General features: G+C 27.1%; 2 protein-coding genes and 2 non-coding genes across 4 annotated transcripts in view; 3 read left to right on the forward strand and 1 right to left on the reverse strand.

Annotated features, from left to right (window-relative positions):
- The first annotated feature begins 792 nt into the window (after positions 1 to 792).
- LOC126264911 (uncharacterized) lies at positions 793 to 3,345 on the forward strand. Its single transcript, XM_049964632.1, has 5 exons — positions 793 to 829; positions 2,722 to 2,855; positions 2,906 to 2,965; positions 3,024 to 3,113; positions 3,258 to 3,345. Exons 1-5 carry the CDS (start codon positions 793 to 795, stop codon positions 3,318 to 3,320), a joined length of 384 nt encoding a protein of 127 aa, XP_049820589.1. The 3' UTR covers positions 3,321 to 3,345.
- A 209-nt stretch (positions 3,346 to 3,554) lies between these two features.
- LOC126265175 (U5 spliceosomal RNA) lies at positions 3,555 to 3,656 on the reverse strand. The gene has a single exon (XR_007547717.1). It is a non-coding gene; the product is annotated as a U5 spliceosomal RNA (small nuclear RNA).
- A 611-nt stretch (positions 3,657 to 4,267) lies between these two features.
- On the forward strand, positions 4,268 to 4,431 carry LOC126265170 (U1 spliceosomal RNA). The gene has a single exon (XR_007547712.1). It is a non-coding gene; the product is annotated as a U1 spliceosomal RNA (small nuclear RNA).
- A 6,599-nt stretch (positions 4,432 to 11,030) lies between these two features.
- LOC109593978 (uncharacterized) overlaps positions 11,031 to 14,325 on the forward strand; it is an 86,169-nt gene continuing 82,874 nt past the window's right edge. Inside the window, exon 1 of the mRNA XM_049964805.1 lies at positions 11,031 to 11,160. The gene's annotated coding sequence lies outside the window, so the exon portion shown is untranslated. The remainder of the gene's footprint in view (positions 11,161 to 14,325) is intronic.

Raw genomic sequence — 14,325 nt, forward strand, 5'->3', positions numbered from 1 at the left:
TCCAGTATTTCAACTTTATAATGCTTTTTATGTTAATTGGAGTTTAATTATCTCGGTAAAATATTTTATAATATTCTGTCTAATCTAAAAATTATGATTTATTAAATCTTAAAACTGTGTCTAGTAGTAAATGTTCACGGCAAATGAATTACAAATATCATTTATTTTTTTTTTGTAGATATATCATAATAAATTGTATAAAAATTTAAATATATATTTTTAGATGGCGTCTTCGATGTTATCATACCTAATCATATTAACACAATTCAAGATGAAAGAAGAGTAAGTTAATAAGGAATAAGTTAAAAAAATGTCGAGAAGTAATTGTTATTTGTTATTATATGATTCATAATTTTATTATTATTACACGTACCACCCTCTATACTTTTTTTAATTTTAGCGAGTAACACAAAAGACATACAAAATTGTATTTCATTTTAAATCAATATTTTAACGAATCTTCTAACTGAATAACATTTTTCGCAAGGAGGATATATATTTAGTCCTTCAAAGTTGGGGACTTAGGAAATCAACGAAGTGAACAATAAAATTAAACAACTTGTTGGGGTGAACCCATTCCTGACTGCAGCCGTAATTAAACAAGAACTAGGGCATGTGGACATTTCTGTACATACGGTTCGTCGTCGTCTAAGGAAGAACAACTAGTATGCTCGAAAACCTGCGAGAAAAACAGAAAGGCCTGTCTGTCATTCATTCATGAGCATCTAAACAGGACTTTTACCAAGTGAAACAAAGCAAGTTTAACTTGCTAGTTAGTATTCGATAGGTGAGATGTCCAAGCAACAAAAGGTTCGATCAAAAGTACAAGGTGGGTACAATTAAGCATGGCGCATGAATTGTGATGGTTTGGGAATGCTTTTCTGATAGTGAGCTTGGCCCTGTATTAAAAATAAATGAAATTATGGATAGGTACCAGTACAGATTCTCAACAATACTCTGTTAATATATGCAGAGGAAAACATGGCGATTATATGGTGATTCCAACATGACAATGGTCCAAAGCATATAAAAAAATACTAAAAGAATGGTTCCAAGACAATAAGGCTACAGTTTTGAAATAGCAGCACAGTGTCCGGTTCTTAACCCTATTGAGAACCTTTGGGATATGGTGGATAAGATTCTATCCAAACAAAAAGAAAAATTCAAAAATTATTTAGTGCAAATTTGTCAGCATGGAATTCAATTCACATTCATAACCTTATTGGCTTTACGAAAAATAAATGCTTAGAGGTTATAGAAACTGTGTGATGTGATGTGCCACCAAATACTCATGTCATAATTTAATATAAAAATAAAAAGTCAATTTGTTTCTTTACTTTTGCTCCCCCATATTATGTTTATTTTTTTTCAAATTTATATTTGATAATTAATGAAATTATTAATATATATAACATACTAACAATATATACTTTGTGTGATTTATTTTGCACATAAAGCAAACAAATTGTCAATATTTATAAATTGTTTTATGCATTCTCTTAAGTTATAGCATTGGTTGTTAGAGTTGCATATTATAATTTGTAATCTGTGTTACAGTCAATGTTTTGAATTAATTTTTATTGCTATTTTATCTGTTTAACGCAAAAGTGTATGTTTTAGTTAAAGGTATTATATTGTTATTTGAAATTAACTATTATGAAAACATGTCTGATTAATTAGATACATCCTTTTAATTCTATTAATATTAGTAGTAGTAGTAATATTATATAAAATTAGTAGTAATGTAGATTCGTTAGATAAGTTACTCAATGTTCCTTTTTGTGAAAAATACTGTCGAGACCTTTTAATAAAGAAAAATAAACGTAAAACTAATTATACTTATTGTTCTACTATCACATCAAATTGTTCGTAAATAAACACTTTTATACATCCTGTTAAGTAATTGCCGTTTATTAAAAAAATAGGTGTCACTTAAAATTACTTTACTTACAGACTTTTAGGTAGTGTTGTAGACTGTAACTTACAGTGTATTTATTGTTCAATCAATGTCAAGAATTCCGTTTATTCAATTGTTCTACTTGTATATAACTCTGAGATGTTTCGGTATGTTTCCCTATTGTATACACAAATCAAAATTAAGAATAAGATTTATACAAAGAAAAAGGGATATTGTCATAAATTTTATCTTGAACTTTTGTTTTTTATTTTATTTCAGTTGGTTTATGCCACAGTGCATAGAAAACAAAGAGTTCTTAAAAATGGGAGGAAATCTATACTTGTACATAAATACGTTCATATTATATTTAAACTGCTACAGATTCATAAATTTATTTGTGAAAGTTTTCGAAAAATTACAACTTTTTGATATAAAAATGAGTTGTCCCCAATTGAAAAATAAAATATTTCTGATATACGGTGGTGGGAAATTTTTAATATATACACTATATATTTGCCAAGATGTCACTTTTTATGTGTGTGGTGCAGGTGATCCACTTAGATGTATATTTAATATGTATCTGCGCGATATAATGCAAACATATCAAGAGGCACTGTATGTTTTTACCTTAAGCTTGATCAGAGATCGTGTTATTATTTTGGAAGCTAAAATAAAGATGTTAGAAAATAATGACTTTCAAAATCTGAAAAAGCTAATTTACGCATTAATGGAATTAAAAAATAATTTTCAGTTAATAAACACATATTTTTCAATACCTTTACTAATAAAATTAACAAATAATTTTCTTAGTTTTTTGTTATCAGCGAATGTAATTTTGAATTCTAAAAAAGAAGGAAATGTATCCATTTTTGAAATACTGTTTTCATGTCAATGGTTTATAGGACTGACTTTTGACATACTGCTGTTATTTTATTGTCTCGACCGATCGTTGACTGCTGTAAGTTTAACTAAAATTTTATACAATTAATTTTAACAACTTCATTTTAGTTTAAACATTGTACCAATGCGATCAATAATGTTAGTTTAAATTTTAGTAATCAACATCAGGTATTAATGAGTAAAATGTCGTTGTGGTAATGCAGTAGTTACATGTTTATTGTTTCAGAAAATGCTATTCTATTTAGAAAACTATTTAAACCCTCCAGTATTTCTACTTTATAATGCTTTTTATGTTAATTGGAGTTTAGTTACAACGGTAAGTTGTAGTGAAATATTTTGTAATAATCTGTCCAAAAATTATTTTGATTAATTGATTTATAAAACTGTGTTCATTTAGTAATTTTTAACAGACACTTCAAGATAAATTTGTACTAAATTTTATACATACAAATTTTTTTAGATGGCGTCTACGATGTTATCATACCTAATTATATTAACACAATTTAAGATGGGAGAAAAATAGACTAATAAGAAATAAATTAATTCTTGTATTTATTTGTTTTATTATTAAGTTAAAACATTGCATTAGAAAAAATGTTAGAAAGTATTATATAGTATAATATTTAATGGGTGTTGCAGTCATTGGCAAGAATTATGTATATCCACATTTTTCTGTTTGTACAAACATTATACTGTACTGTGTACATAATACTTCGATGTTTAGGTATGTTTTAGAATTTCAATTTTAGAACCCAACATACGTCAGACCCATAACAAAAAATAGTTACAGACTCATTTGAGTTGTACAACTCAAATCTTTAGTAAAAGGCGAAAGATATATTCGCTTATACCTGAGTACCGAGTACTACTTGACATGTCGATTTATCACTACCTAGGGTTTCAACATCACCGAATTTGTCGCATCTGGTTAGGTTAAGTTAAATTAGAATATGTAAATACTCCTGTAAAGTACTTTTTATCATGACCAAGGTTATCTCATTTTGTAACGTTCATGTAAAAGGAAAATTAATAGGTCATAAAATAATAAATAGGTCTAATCACAAAAGATGCGATTTTACCTCTCAATACAATGGTACTGCTATCATTTTGAAAAAGAACATATTTCTTTAGAGTAGTAACTCTAACTTATAATTTTATAATAAAACTAATGCAAAAATCATTGGAGTAAATTATTAAGTTTGATTTTTTCCATTATAAAATATTGACATCTTTTTTTTTTTTTCTTCCTGGGGATGGATTGGACTTGCAGGTGTTGGATCCGTTAGCTCCCCACTACCACTGGCTTGTGGAGCGGTACTGAGCCCCAAGACCACGACAAGGTGGATCCGTCCTGGGGTAAATATTGACATCAAGTAGTAGTTTGTAATAGGAAATGTTAGTACCTAGTACATCTCACTAGTATTGGTGTGACAAAAGGGAAAAAAAGGCTGAAGTTGTCGCCAAAATGGCATACTTACCTGGCGTAGGGGTCAACCGTGATCAACAAGGCGGTTCCCCCAGGACGAGGCCCTTTCATTGCACAACGATCGGGCTGACCCCTGCGATTATCCCTAATGTGGATAACTCGGGCGCACAATTTTTGGTAGTCGGGACTGCGTACGCGCTATCCCGGTCTAATTTAATACAAACATAATCCCTTGGTTTATTGTGTTTACAATAATAAATTTGTTTTATTGGAGCACATTTGTCGTATAAAGACTAATGATATTTTCTATTAGTTAATAGTTGACATTATCTTATTTTAACGAAAATAAATTTCAATTTCAATTACCGTTAGAAGCAGCAGAGTGGAAAATGTAAAAACGCCTAGCCCCCTGTCAACTGGTTCGGAAAGAACAAAATGAAACGAGGAAAATCGGAGATCTTCCTGGAAAAGGATTGGAATTACAGTTAGATCCGTTGGCTTCCCACGGCCACTTGCTTGTGGAGTGGTACTGTGCCCCAGTGGACGACACGGTGGACCTATCCTGGGGTATATCACACGATTAGTAAAATTATGAAATCAGGTTGACATTCACCGATAAAAATTTTTAAAAAAAATCCAACAGAAAACGAGATAAGCTATGTTAAAGTTTTGTTTTTGTACTTTGTTTACTTTTTAATATTTGTCAGATACTGAATATTTAAATACCTTTGTATTATATTTAAACGTTAACAAATTTTTAAATTTAATTATAAAAGTTTATGAAACCTTGTGGTATTTTGATATAAATATATTGATATATATTTCTTATTTGAGAAATAGATGATTTCTGATATACTGTGGTCCACAGTATACGTTTGGGAAGATATAAATTTTACTCACGTGGTGAAGATGATGATGTTCCACTGAGATATCTAACTTACTATATCTTTACCATGTGCTTTATAAGAGATCGTGTTGTAAATTTGGAAGAAAAAATAAAAAAATGCACAATATTGATTTTCAAGATATGAAAATGCTAATGAAATTAAAAAATGATTTCCAATTAATGAACGAATATTTTTCAATGCCTTTATTAATTAAATTAACAAGTACCTTTATTAATTTTTATAATTATTTTCCTGTAAGTATATCAGAAATCGTATAAAATTAATTCTAATAAGTTAATTTTATTTTAAATATTACACTGCGACTTTTAACAACGTTAATTTAAGTTTTGATGACCAACATCACGAATTAATAAGTTTAATGAATGTGTTGTTGTCAGGTATACAGTAGTTGCCTGTTTATTGTTTCATAAAGTGCTATTCCATTTAGAAAACTATATAAACCCTTCATTATTTGTACTTTATAACGCTTTTTATGTTAATTGAAGTTAAATTATTTCGGTAAATAATAGTGAAATATTTTGTAATATTTTCTCCAAAAATTACTAACTGATTTAGTTAATCTTAAAATTTTGTTTAGAAGTAAATATTCACGGCAAATGAATTACAAATATCATTTAGTATTTTTTTGCAGAAATATCATGATAAATTTTATGAAATTTAAATACATATTTTTTAGGTGTTATCATAGCTAATCATTTTAACTCAATTCAAGATGGTATATTAATATTACTTATTATTAAATGAAATAACCAGATTTAGATAAGCACTGTATTATAAAAAATTAGTTGCAGCGCATAGTCGGTATTCCACTGTCCTTTTTGTAGAAAACTACCGAGGCATTTTCATAAAACAAAATATACATAAAACTAATTATTCTTATTGATCTACTATCACATAAAATTGTTTGTAAATAAATAATTTTATACATCCTTTTAAGTGATTACCGATTAATAAATAAAATAGTAACCTTAATACGTTATTTCTTTCAGACTTTTAGGGAGTATTATAAACTGTAATTCATTGTGTATCTTATTATTATACAAAATGTCAAGAATTATGTTTATCCAATTTTTCTATTTGTATATAACACTGCGATGTTTCGGTATGTTTCCTTACTGTATACACAAATCAAATTTATTCGTAAAATTCATACAAAGAAAAAGGGATATTGTCTTAAATTTTATCTTGAACTTTTGTTTCTTATTTTATTTCAGTTGGTTTGTGCCTCAGTGTATAGAAAATAAAGAGTTTTTAAAAACGGGGAAAATAATATACATATATATAAACACGTTCATATTATATATAAACTGTTATAGATTTTTAAGATTATTTTTCAGAGTTTTCGAAAAATTACAACTTTTTGACATAAAAATGAGTTGCCCCCAATTAAAAAATAATTTATTTCTGATATACTTTGGTGGACAATTTTTACTTTATATATTGTATGTTATCCAAGATGTCGCATTTTATATGCGTGGTGAAGGTGACCCACTTAAATGTCTATTTTACTTGTATCTGCATGATGCAATACAAACATATCAAGAGGCACTGTATATTTTTACCTTAAGCTTGATAAGAGATCGTGTTATTATTTTGGAAGCCAAAATAAAGATGTTAGATAATAATGACTTTCAAAATATGAAAATACTAATTTATGCTTTAAAGGAATTAAAAAATAATTTCCAGTTAATAAACACATATTTTTCAATGCCTTTATTAACTAAATTGACTAATAATTTTATTAGTTTCTTGTTATCAACAAATGTAATTTTGAATTCTAAAAATCAAGGTAACCTATCAGTTTTTGAAATAATTTTTTCAAGTCAGTGGTTTATAGGACTGACTTTCGACATATTGCTGTTATTTTATTGCGTCGACCGATCCTTATCTGCCGTAAGTTTAATTAAAATTTTATACAATTAATTTCAATAACTTCATTTTAGTTTAAACATTGTATTGACGCATTTATTAATGTTGGTTTAAATTATAATAATCAACATAAGGTATTAATTAGTAAGAGTGCTTTCAATAATGTAGTTGCATGTTTATTGTTTCAGAAAGTGCTATTGTATGTAGAAAACTATTTAAACCCTCCTGTATTTCTACTTTATAATGTTTTTTATGTTAAATGGAGTTTAGTTACATCGGTAAGTTACAGTGAAATTCTAACTGATTTAAGAAATATTAAAACTTGTCTATTAGTAAGTGTTTACGGTAAAAGTATTCTTACGAATTACAAATGTTGTAAATTGTACGATAATTTAATTATATATTTTTAGATGGCGTCTTCGATGTTATCATACATAATCATATTAACACAATTCAAGATGAAAGGAAAGTAAACGAATAAGGAAAAGGAAGTTTTTACTTATTATTATAAAATATGCAATATTTTTGTTAGAGTCAGTTTATTCGTCATTTTTTTTCGGATGCTCAAAAACTAATTTTTATAAAACCTAAACATAAAAATAATTGTCATTATTGATTTACTATAGCATAAAATTGTCAATATTCACAAACACTTTTATACACCCTCTTAAGTAATTGACATTCAGTAAAAAAGTAGGTATACTTACATTATTTGTTACATAATTTTAGTTAGAGTTATAAACTATCACTTCTAGTACCCAATGTCAAGAATTTCGTTTATCCAATTTTTCTATTTGTATGTAATACTAAGATGTTTTGGTATGTTTCCCTACTGTATACACAAATCAAAACTAAGAATAAAATTTATACAAAGAAGAAAGGACATTGTTTTAAATATTATTCTGATCTTTTTTTATTTATGCTGCTTTAGCTGGCTGTTGCCACAATGTACAGAAAGCAAAGGGTTCTTAACAGTGGGGGAAAAACTACATGTATATATAAATGCTGTTTTACTGTATTTAAACTGTTACAGATTTTTAGGTTTGTTTATAAAAGTTTTTGAAGATTTACAGTATTTCGATATAAAAATGAGATGCCCTCGTTTGAAAAATAAATTATTTCTGATATACATAATTTGGAAATCTTTAATTTACGTATTATATATTATTCAAGATATTATATTTTATATACTCGATGAAGGTAGTGAGGATAAACTTAGATGTATATTTTTCTTGTATCTATATGATGTGCTGCAAACAAACCAAGAGGCACTTTATATTTTTGCCTTAAGCGTGATAAGAGATCGTGTTGTAATTTTAGAAGCTAAAATAAATGAATTAAACAATATTGATGTTCGAAATTTGAAAATTTTCACTTACGCCTTATTGGAATTGAAAAATAATTTCCAATCAATAAACAGATATTTTTCGTTGCCTTTATTAATTAAATTAACAAGTAACTTCGTTAATTTTTTGGTGTCAGTGAATATAGTTTTAGTTTATAAAATAGAAGGGAATCTATCAATTTTCGGAGCATTTATGTCATGTGGATGGTTTGTAGTACTGTGTTTGGACACATTGTTATCATTTTATTGCGTCGATAAATCCTTAGTTGCTGTAAGTTTTACTAATAATTTCAAATTTAATTTTAATAATATTATTTTAGTTTAAAAAATGTATCCACGCCATTGACAATGTTAGTTTAAATTTTGATAATTATCATAAGGTATAAATGACTTTAAAATGTTTTAAATTTTAACGTTTAAACGTTTGTATATTTTCAGAAGACAATATTCTATTTAGAAAACTATTTAAATCCTCCAGTGTTTCTACTTTATAATGTCTGTTATATTAAGTGGAGTTTAGTTACATCGGTAAATTATTAATATTATTTATCATATTATTACCAAAAAATTACCAAACTTTAACTTTTAAATTAATTGCATATCTTGCTGACAAAACACAAGTATTTATTTAGAAAATATCCTTTAGTAATTGTTTGCTGTAGAAGCATTAATATAATTGTATGAGAATTAAAACACATATTTTTTAGATGACGTATTGGATGTTATCATACGTAATTATATTAACACAATTCGAGATGAGTGAAAAGTAAACTTCTAATAAATAAAATGAAGTGTTCTTGAAAAATTAACTACTTAAATATTATTAAAAAATTGAAGAATTGTTAAGATCAGTTTATTTTATTTAATAATTAAATAAAATTCAATCAAATTAAAATACAGGTAATTTAAATTCATTTCAAGTAAATGATTTTTCTACAGCATTTTCGAATGACTGTAAATCATAATTTAAGACACATTTATAGGATCAAAAAAATTTAAAGTTTTACTGAAACTTACAGTAGTGTTCATTATTTCAACCACAACAGTTTTATTAAATGTCAACTGTTAAAATAATATTAATTTACAATTGATGTTTTATACAGTATATATATTTCTGAACTCAGCTGGACATAAATATAGCAACATTAATAAAAGGATTTTTAATAATTAAATCTGTGTTATTAATTTAACATAGCCACTTTGTGAAATGTTGTATTTCTTTCTTTCTTATCTCCATATGATAGTTTTCATGTTGAACACGAACCCCCATCCAATAACCATCTTCTCCTTGAATTATTTTCAGTAAGTTCCATTTCCTTTAGTACGGCTTTAATTTCAGTTGACGATAAAATTAAATTGTTCTTTGACACTGAAATTATCCAGTTTCCGATTTTCTTTCAAGTTTTACAAACTTTAAAATTTTTTCTTAGCTACATTTTGGCCAGTTTCTCTAAATTTTTCAATAATACAAGAAGCGATTGACTTATTTAATCGCAAACTCTTAGCCATCTCCTCTTGTTTCTCTTGGTCTTTTTGTGAATAACTTTTTTTACACTTTCACTTCGACGAATAATAATTATAAACTGCTAATAAATAATGTATTTAAATTCACAGACAGCAATGAATAATACCATAAAATAAAAAGTTGTAAGTAATTTTGTCCTTGGAAAATAAAAAAAAATCTTTCAAAGAATAAAATTTGATTGACCAGTTGCGCAGTAGAAAGAACAATAACAGAAAAAACATTATAGGTACTGGCATCCAATTCAAGTAGTACAATATATTATAAATAAGTTGGTATAATTATGGCTTTATGTATGTACATTGAGTTTCGAATCACTCTATATATTTTATTTTTTGAATTATGAAACATATCTATTATTTAGTATTTAAATCTTACTAAAATGTGGTGACATCTCTTTGAGAATAGAAGTAGTAATTCAACTGTTAACTGTAAATAGTTAATTAACTTAAAGAAATCTAGAAGTTCATAACGTTGCCAAATTGAATTTAAAGACCACGAGGTGAGACAATATTTTAAGAAAATACTTATACAATATATTATACGCAATTAAAGATAAAAAGAGGAAAATTTGCTTTTGAGTAACAACAGGTATCATCATTTTGGCTTGAAATTTGAGTAGTTTACTATCTGTGGATAAATTTAAGGGTTGATCAACATAAACAGCAGATCTTGGCAAAGAAGGCCTTAGCAGCCAATTCTACAATGATGAAAGCCAATCTTCGCATAAAAATTATAAAAATTTAATGATTCCTTCAATGAAAAAGAAATTTATAAATTAAAAAATAAACATTTTACGTTATGGTTATGATATTTAACAGTTTAGAAAGTTGTCATAACAATGACCACTAGCGTGTATTATAGGTAATAATAAATTATCTACATAGGTACTGTTATTTATCTTACCTCATAAGTCTAATTAATAAATTATTTTTAATTAATTGTCAGACAAATTTAAGTACGTATCTGAGAAATGAATTCCAACGATCTGACATCATCGTAACAAGCCGCGACAGAGATGGGAAACAAACAAAAGCATGTGCCATGTGGTATTGATTAGGCGTTCGGCGCATGTTCAAATGATGGCGCCTAACATCTGTTATTTGAGATTTTCGTTTGATCCACCGAGTTGACGTTGATGTTTTTCGATTTTCGTATCGCAAGTCACCTCAGGTTTTCCATACGTTCACAACGACTACGGTCCAAACAGTTTTCGCATCGATTCAGTCACGGTGACATTTACTAATTTTATATCACGAATGACTAATGCATAAGCAATTGTTATGGACCCCGGTGAGTTGAGATCATGTGTAAAGCAATGTATGCCAATTGTCGAAGATAGCGCATAATGTTTTGGCATGAAGAGTTGTTTATAGTTAAACGTCATAAATAAACATTTGTATTTAGCATGCTTTATCGTTATCATGTTCATGATGTATTGTTTTAAATTTAAATTGTTCTATATAGTTTAGTTGCATGCTTTTGTTAATGAAAACTTAAGATGTAATGTACTTTTTGAGACCTGCAGAAAATTGTCAACACTATTTGGTGAAATAATTGTTTAAAAATAAAAACATAACAGAATTAAGGTATTTTTTTGGCAAAAATTTCAAGAGAGAAAAAAAATAATATATAAATTTGATTCGTTAGTGGAAGTTTGGGAAAAGGGAGTTGTATTTTTATAACTAGTATGTTTATAAAAATAAAATTATATAAAATATCGGAAGAATAATAACTCGAAAATAAACAAAAATTTGTACATATACCAAATATTTATAATAATGTAGAGCTTCTTTCTACCTCATAGAAAAGTACCACCTATACCATTATAGGTATAGGTGGTACTTTGATTTGGAGGACTCCAGACTCGTATTGACATTCTATCACTAAATGTTATCATTACAGTATTGTATTCTTCATGCCACAATTCTCTGAAAGTGTAGTCGGGGTACTGCATAATTTAACTGTCCTTGGGCTTATATGAAAACTTAAACAAATCGACAACCTGATCATTCTAATGTCAAAAGACAATCCAATCTTATAGTCAAGTGAAATTAATGCTAACCTGAAGGAAATGGGACTTGCTGTTAGTTAGTTCAAAGATTATGAGAAAAAATGGTTAGTGGATGGGGGTTCATTTCATCCCAGATATAGAAAAACCTTGGTTTAACCATGTGAAAGACTAATTTTATTTTGCTTAAAACAAAATATTGATGTTAAATTAAATAACACCGACTTAATCATCAAAATTCCCTTTAAAAATTACTATATTTATGTCCAGCTCAATTCAGAAAAACATATGTAATATTTTATAGAATACGAATGTAGTACATTATTTTTATAATACAGTATAAAACAACAATAGTAATTTATTATTAACATATTTTGATAGTTATGGTTAAAATATTTAACATTTTAAAAAGTTATGACCACTACTGTAAATAAACGTAAAATTAAACATTAAAATTAGATATTTACAACTGTTGTGTGATATTTACATAAAGAGTGTCGTCCATAAAAGGGTTAGTTTAATGTATCTTTGTTACTGAGCAATTGAGAATAAAATTTATCGAACATGATATGTCCTGTTTTTGATAAGTTATCTACCTGTTAAATCAAATTTCTGGCACATAATAAACTTTGTCCATTATAATGGAAACTGCGTTAAATTTGTATCTGATTTATTGTAAAAGCTACATAAAAGGTTTGTCCATGAAATTTATTATCAAAACTATTGTTATATATCCACAAACAGATTCTATACATTTCGTTTTTATTTATTTAAAATCTATTGAATTTTATAAAAAATTATTTGATACTTGAATTGAACACAATATTGTTTTATTTTTATAAAAAGAAAAATTTGATAAATTTTACAATATTAATGAAGCTTTTTTGATTATTCTCTTCAACCAACCAATATTACTCCTAATATCTTTCAACTTTAAAATTCTGTATAGTTTAGAATTTTTGAAAGTCATATGATAATTAATTATATTCATCATTGTCCCTTATTTATTAATTTTAAAAATAACTGTAGACTTAAAATATGTAAACTTTACAGAGAAAGAGTAACGTACGAAGAATGCTGTAAAAGTAAATTGTGTAGTGAATTAAGTTTCTAAAGAAAACGTACAAAACGGACTTTTCTATAAGTCAAACAATACTTAAAAAAACAATATTTATGAAGTTTTCCATTTAATAGAGAAGAACAATTCAAGAAGAGTAAGTTAAAAGCTGTACTAAAATATTAATTAATTAATCAAAAAAAATTAAGTTCTAAGCTTTTAATTATATCTGACACTTCCTTAGTTTTGCCATTAAATTTTATGCACAAACTTTTACACTAAACCCGAGAAAAATTATAAAAAATTTGACACTTTTCCATTATAACGACCAAAGTTTATTATGTGCTGTTTATTATGCACCTGTAATTTTATTTACGGGCTACATAAACCATCAAAAACACAACAAATTACTTTTGGAAAATATCATCCTCAATAGCTCAATAACAAAAATATATTATGTGGCAATCTTATAGCAGACAATCTGTATTTAAATATGAAATATGGGACCATTTATGCATTAAAATAGTGCGGCTTTAAATCAAACAATAAACCTATTAATCTACTCCATTATAAAGGAATTTTTTAGATAACACCATGATGCAACCAAACGGTTCCAATATTAACCGTAAAAATAGCACTTAACGAGAATCATTAACATCCCACAGTAGTTGCAACCATTCATTCCAACGTGACGGTCCGTATTTTCACAAGTCGACTTATTTATGAAATGAAAATTGACCAGGCTATTTTTAATATTTTTTTTGCGTTATTGTATTCGTAGTTTGTTTTCATGGGAACACGCAAAAATGTTTTATTCAGTAGGTCACAAATTTTATGGCTATACGTGGATTTTAATTAAGTATTACTATTTTGTATAATAAATTCAATACAGTGTTTACTGCAAACGCGACTCAATTTTTCTAATGATTAAAAAATTAAATCAAAGATTTTTATTTTAATTATGTATTGTGTTAACTTAAGGATCTTTTTATAATTTGTATACAGTAGCGGGCAAAAATAGAGAAACAAATACAAAATATTTATGAAATTCTGGAATATACTTTTTTCACTCCACTGTCTTTACATATATGTATGTCTTTAAAAGAAACACTCTGTGCTTAAAAAAAGGTTTTTTTAATTTTAACGAGCAAAACAATTGCGTGTTTTATATATCGTTGTAAAAAATACCTCGTGATATTCAGTTAAGTGTACAACTAAAGCAGTTGATAATATGGAAGTATAAAGTTGGAGTTAAGTAAGCTAAAATTTATAACAATTAGAAATGAATAGGTCAGTTATTTCCAAAACAATTAAACATTTTGTACAAACATCTATAGATTGTCTTACTAAGATGGGTAGACCTAGCAAAGCAATCAACGAAGGGAACAAT

This window comes from Aethina tumida, chromosome 3 (assembly GCF_024364675.1).
Source record: "Aethina tumida isolate Nest 87 chromosome 3, icAetTumi1.1, whole genome shotgun sequence".
Taxonomy (NCBI): Eukaryota; Metazoa; Arthropoda; class Insecta; order Coleoptera; family Nitidulidae; genus Aethina; species Aethina tumida.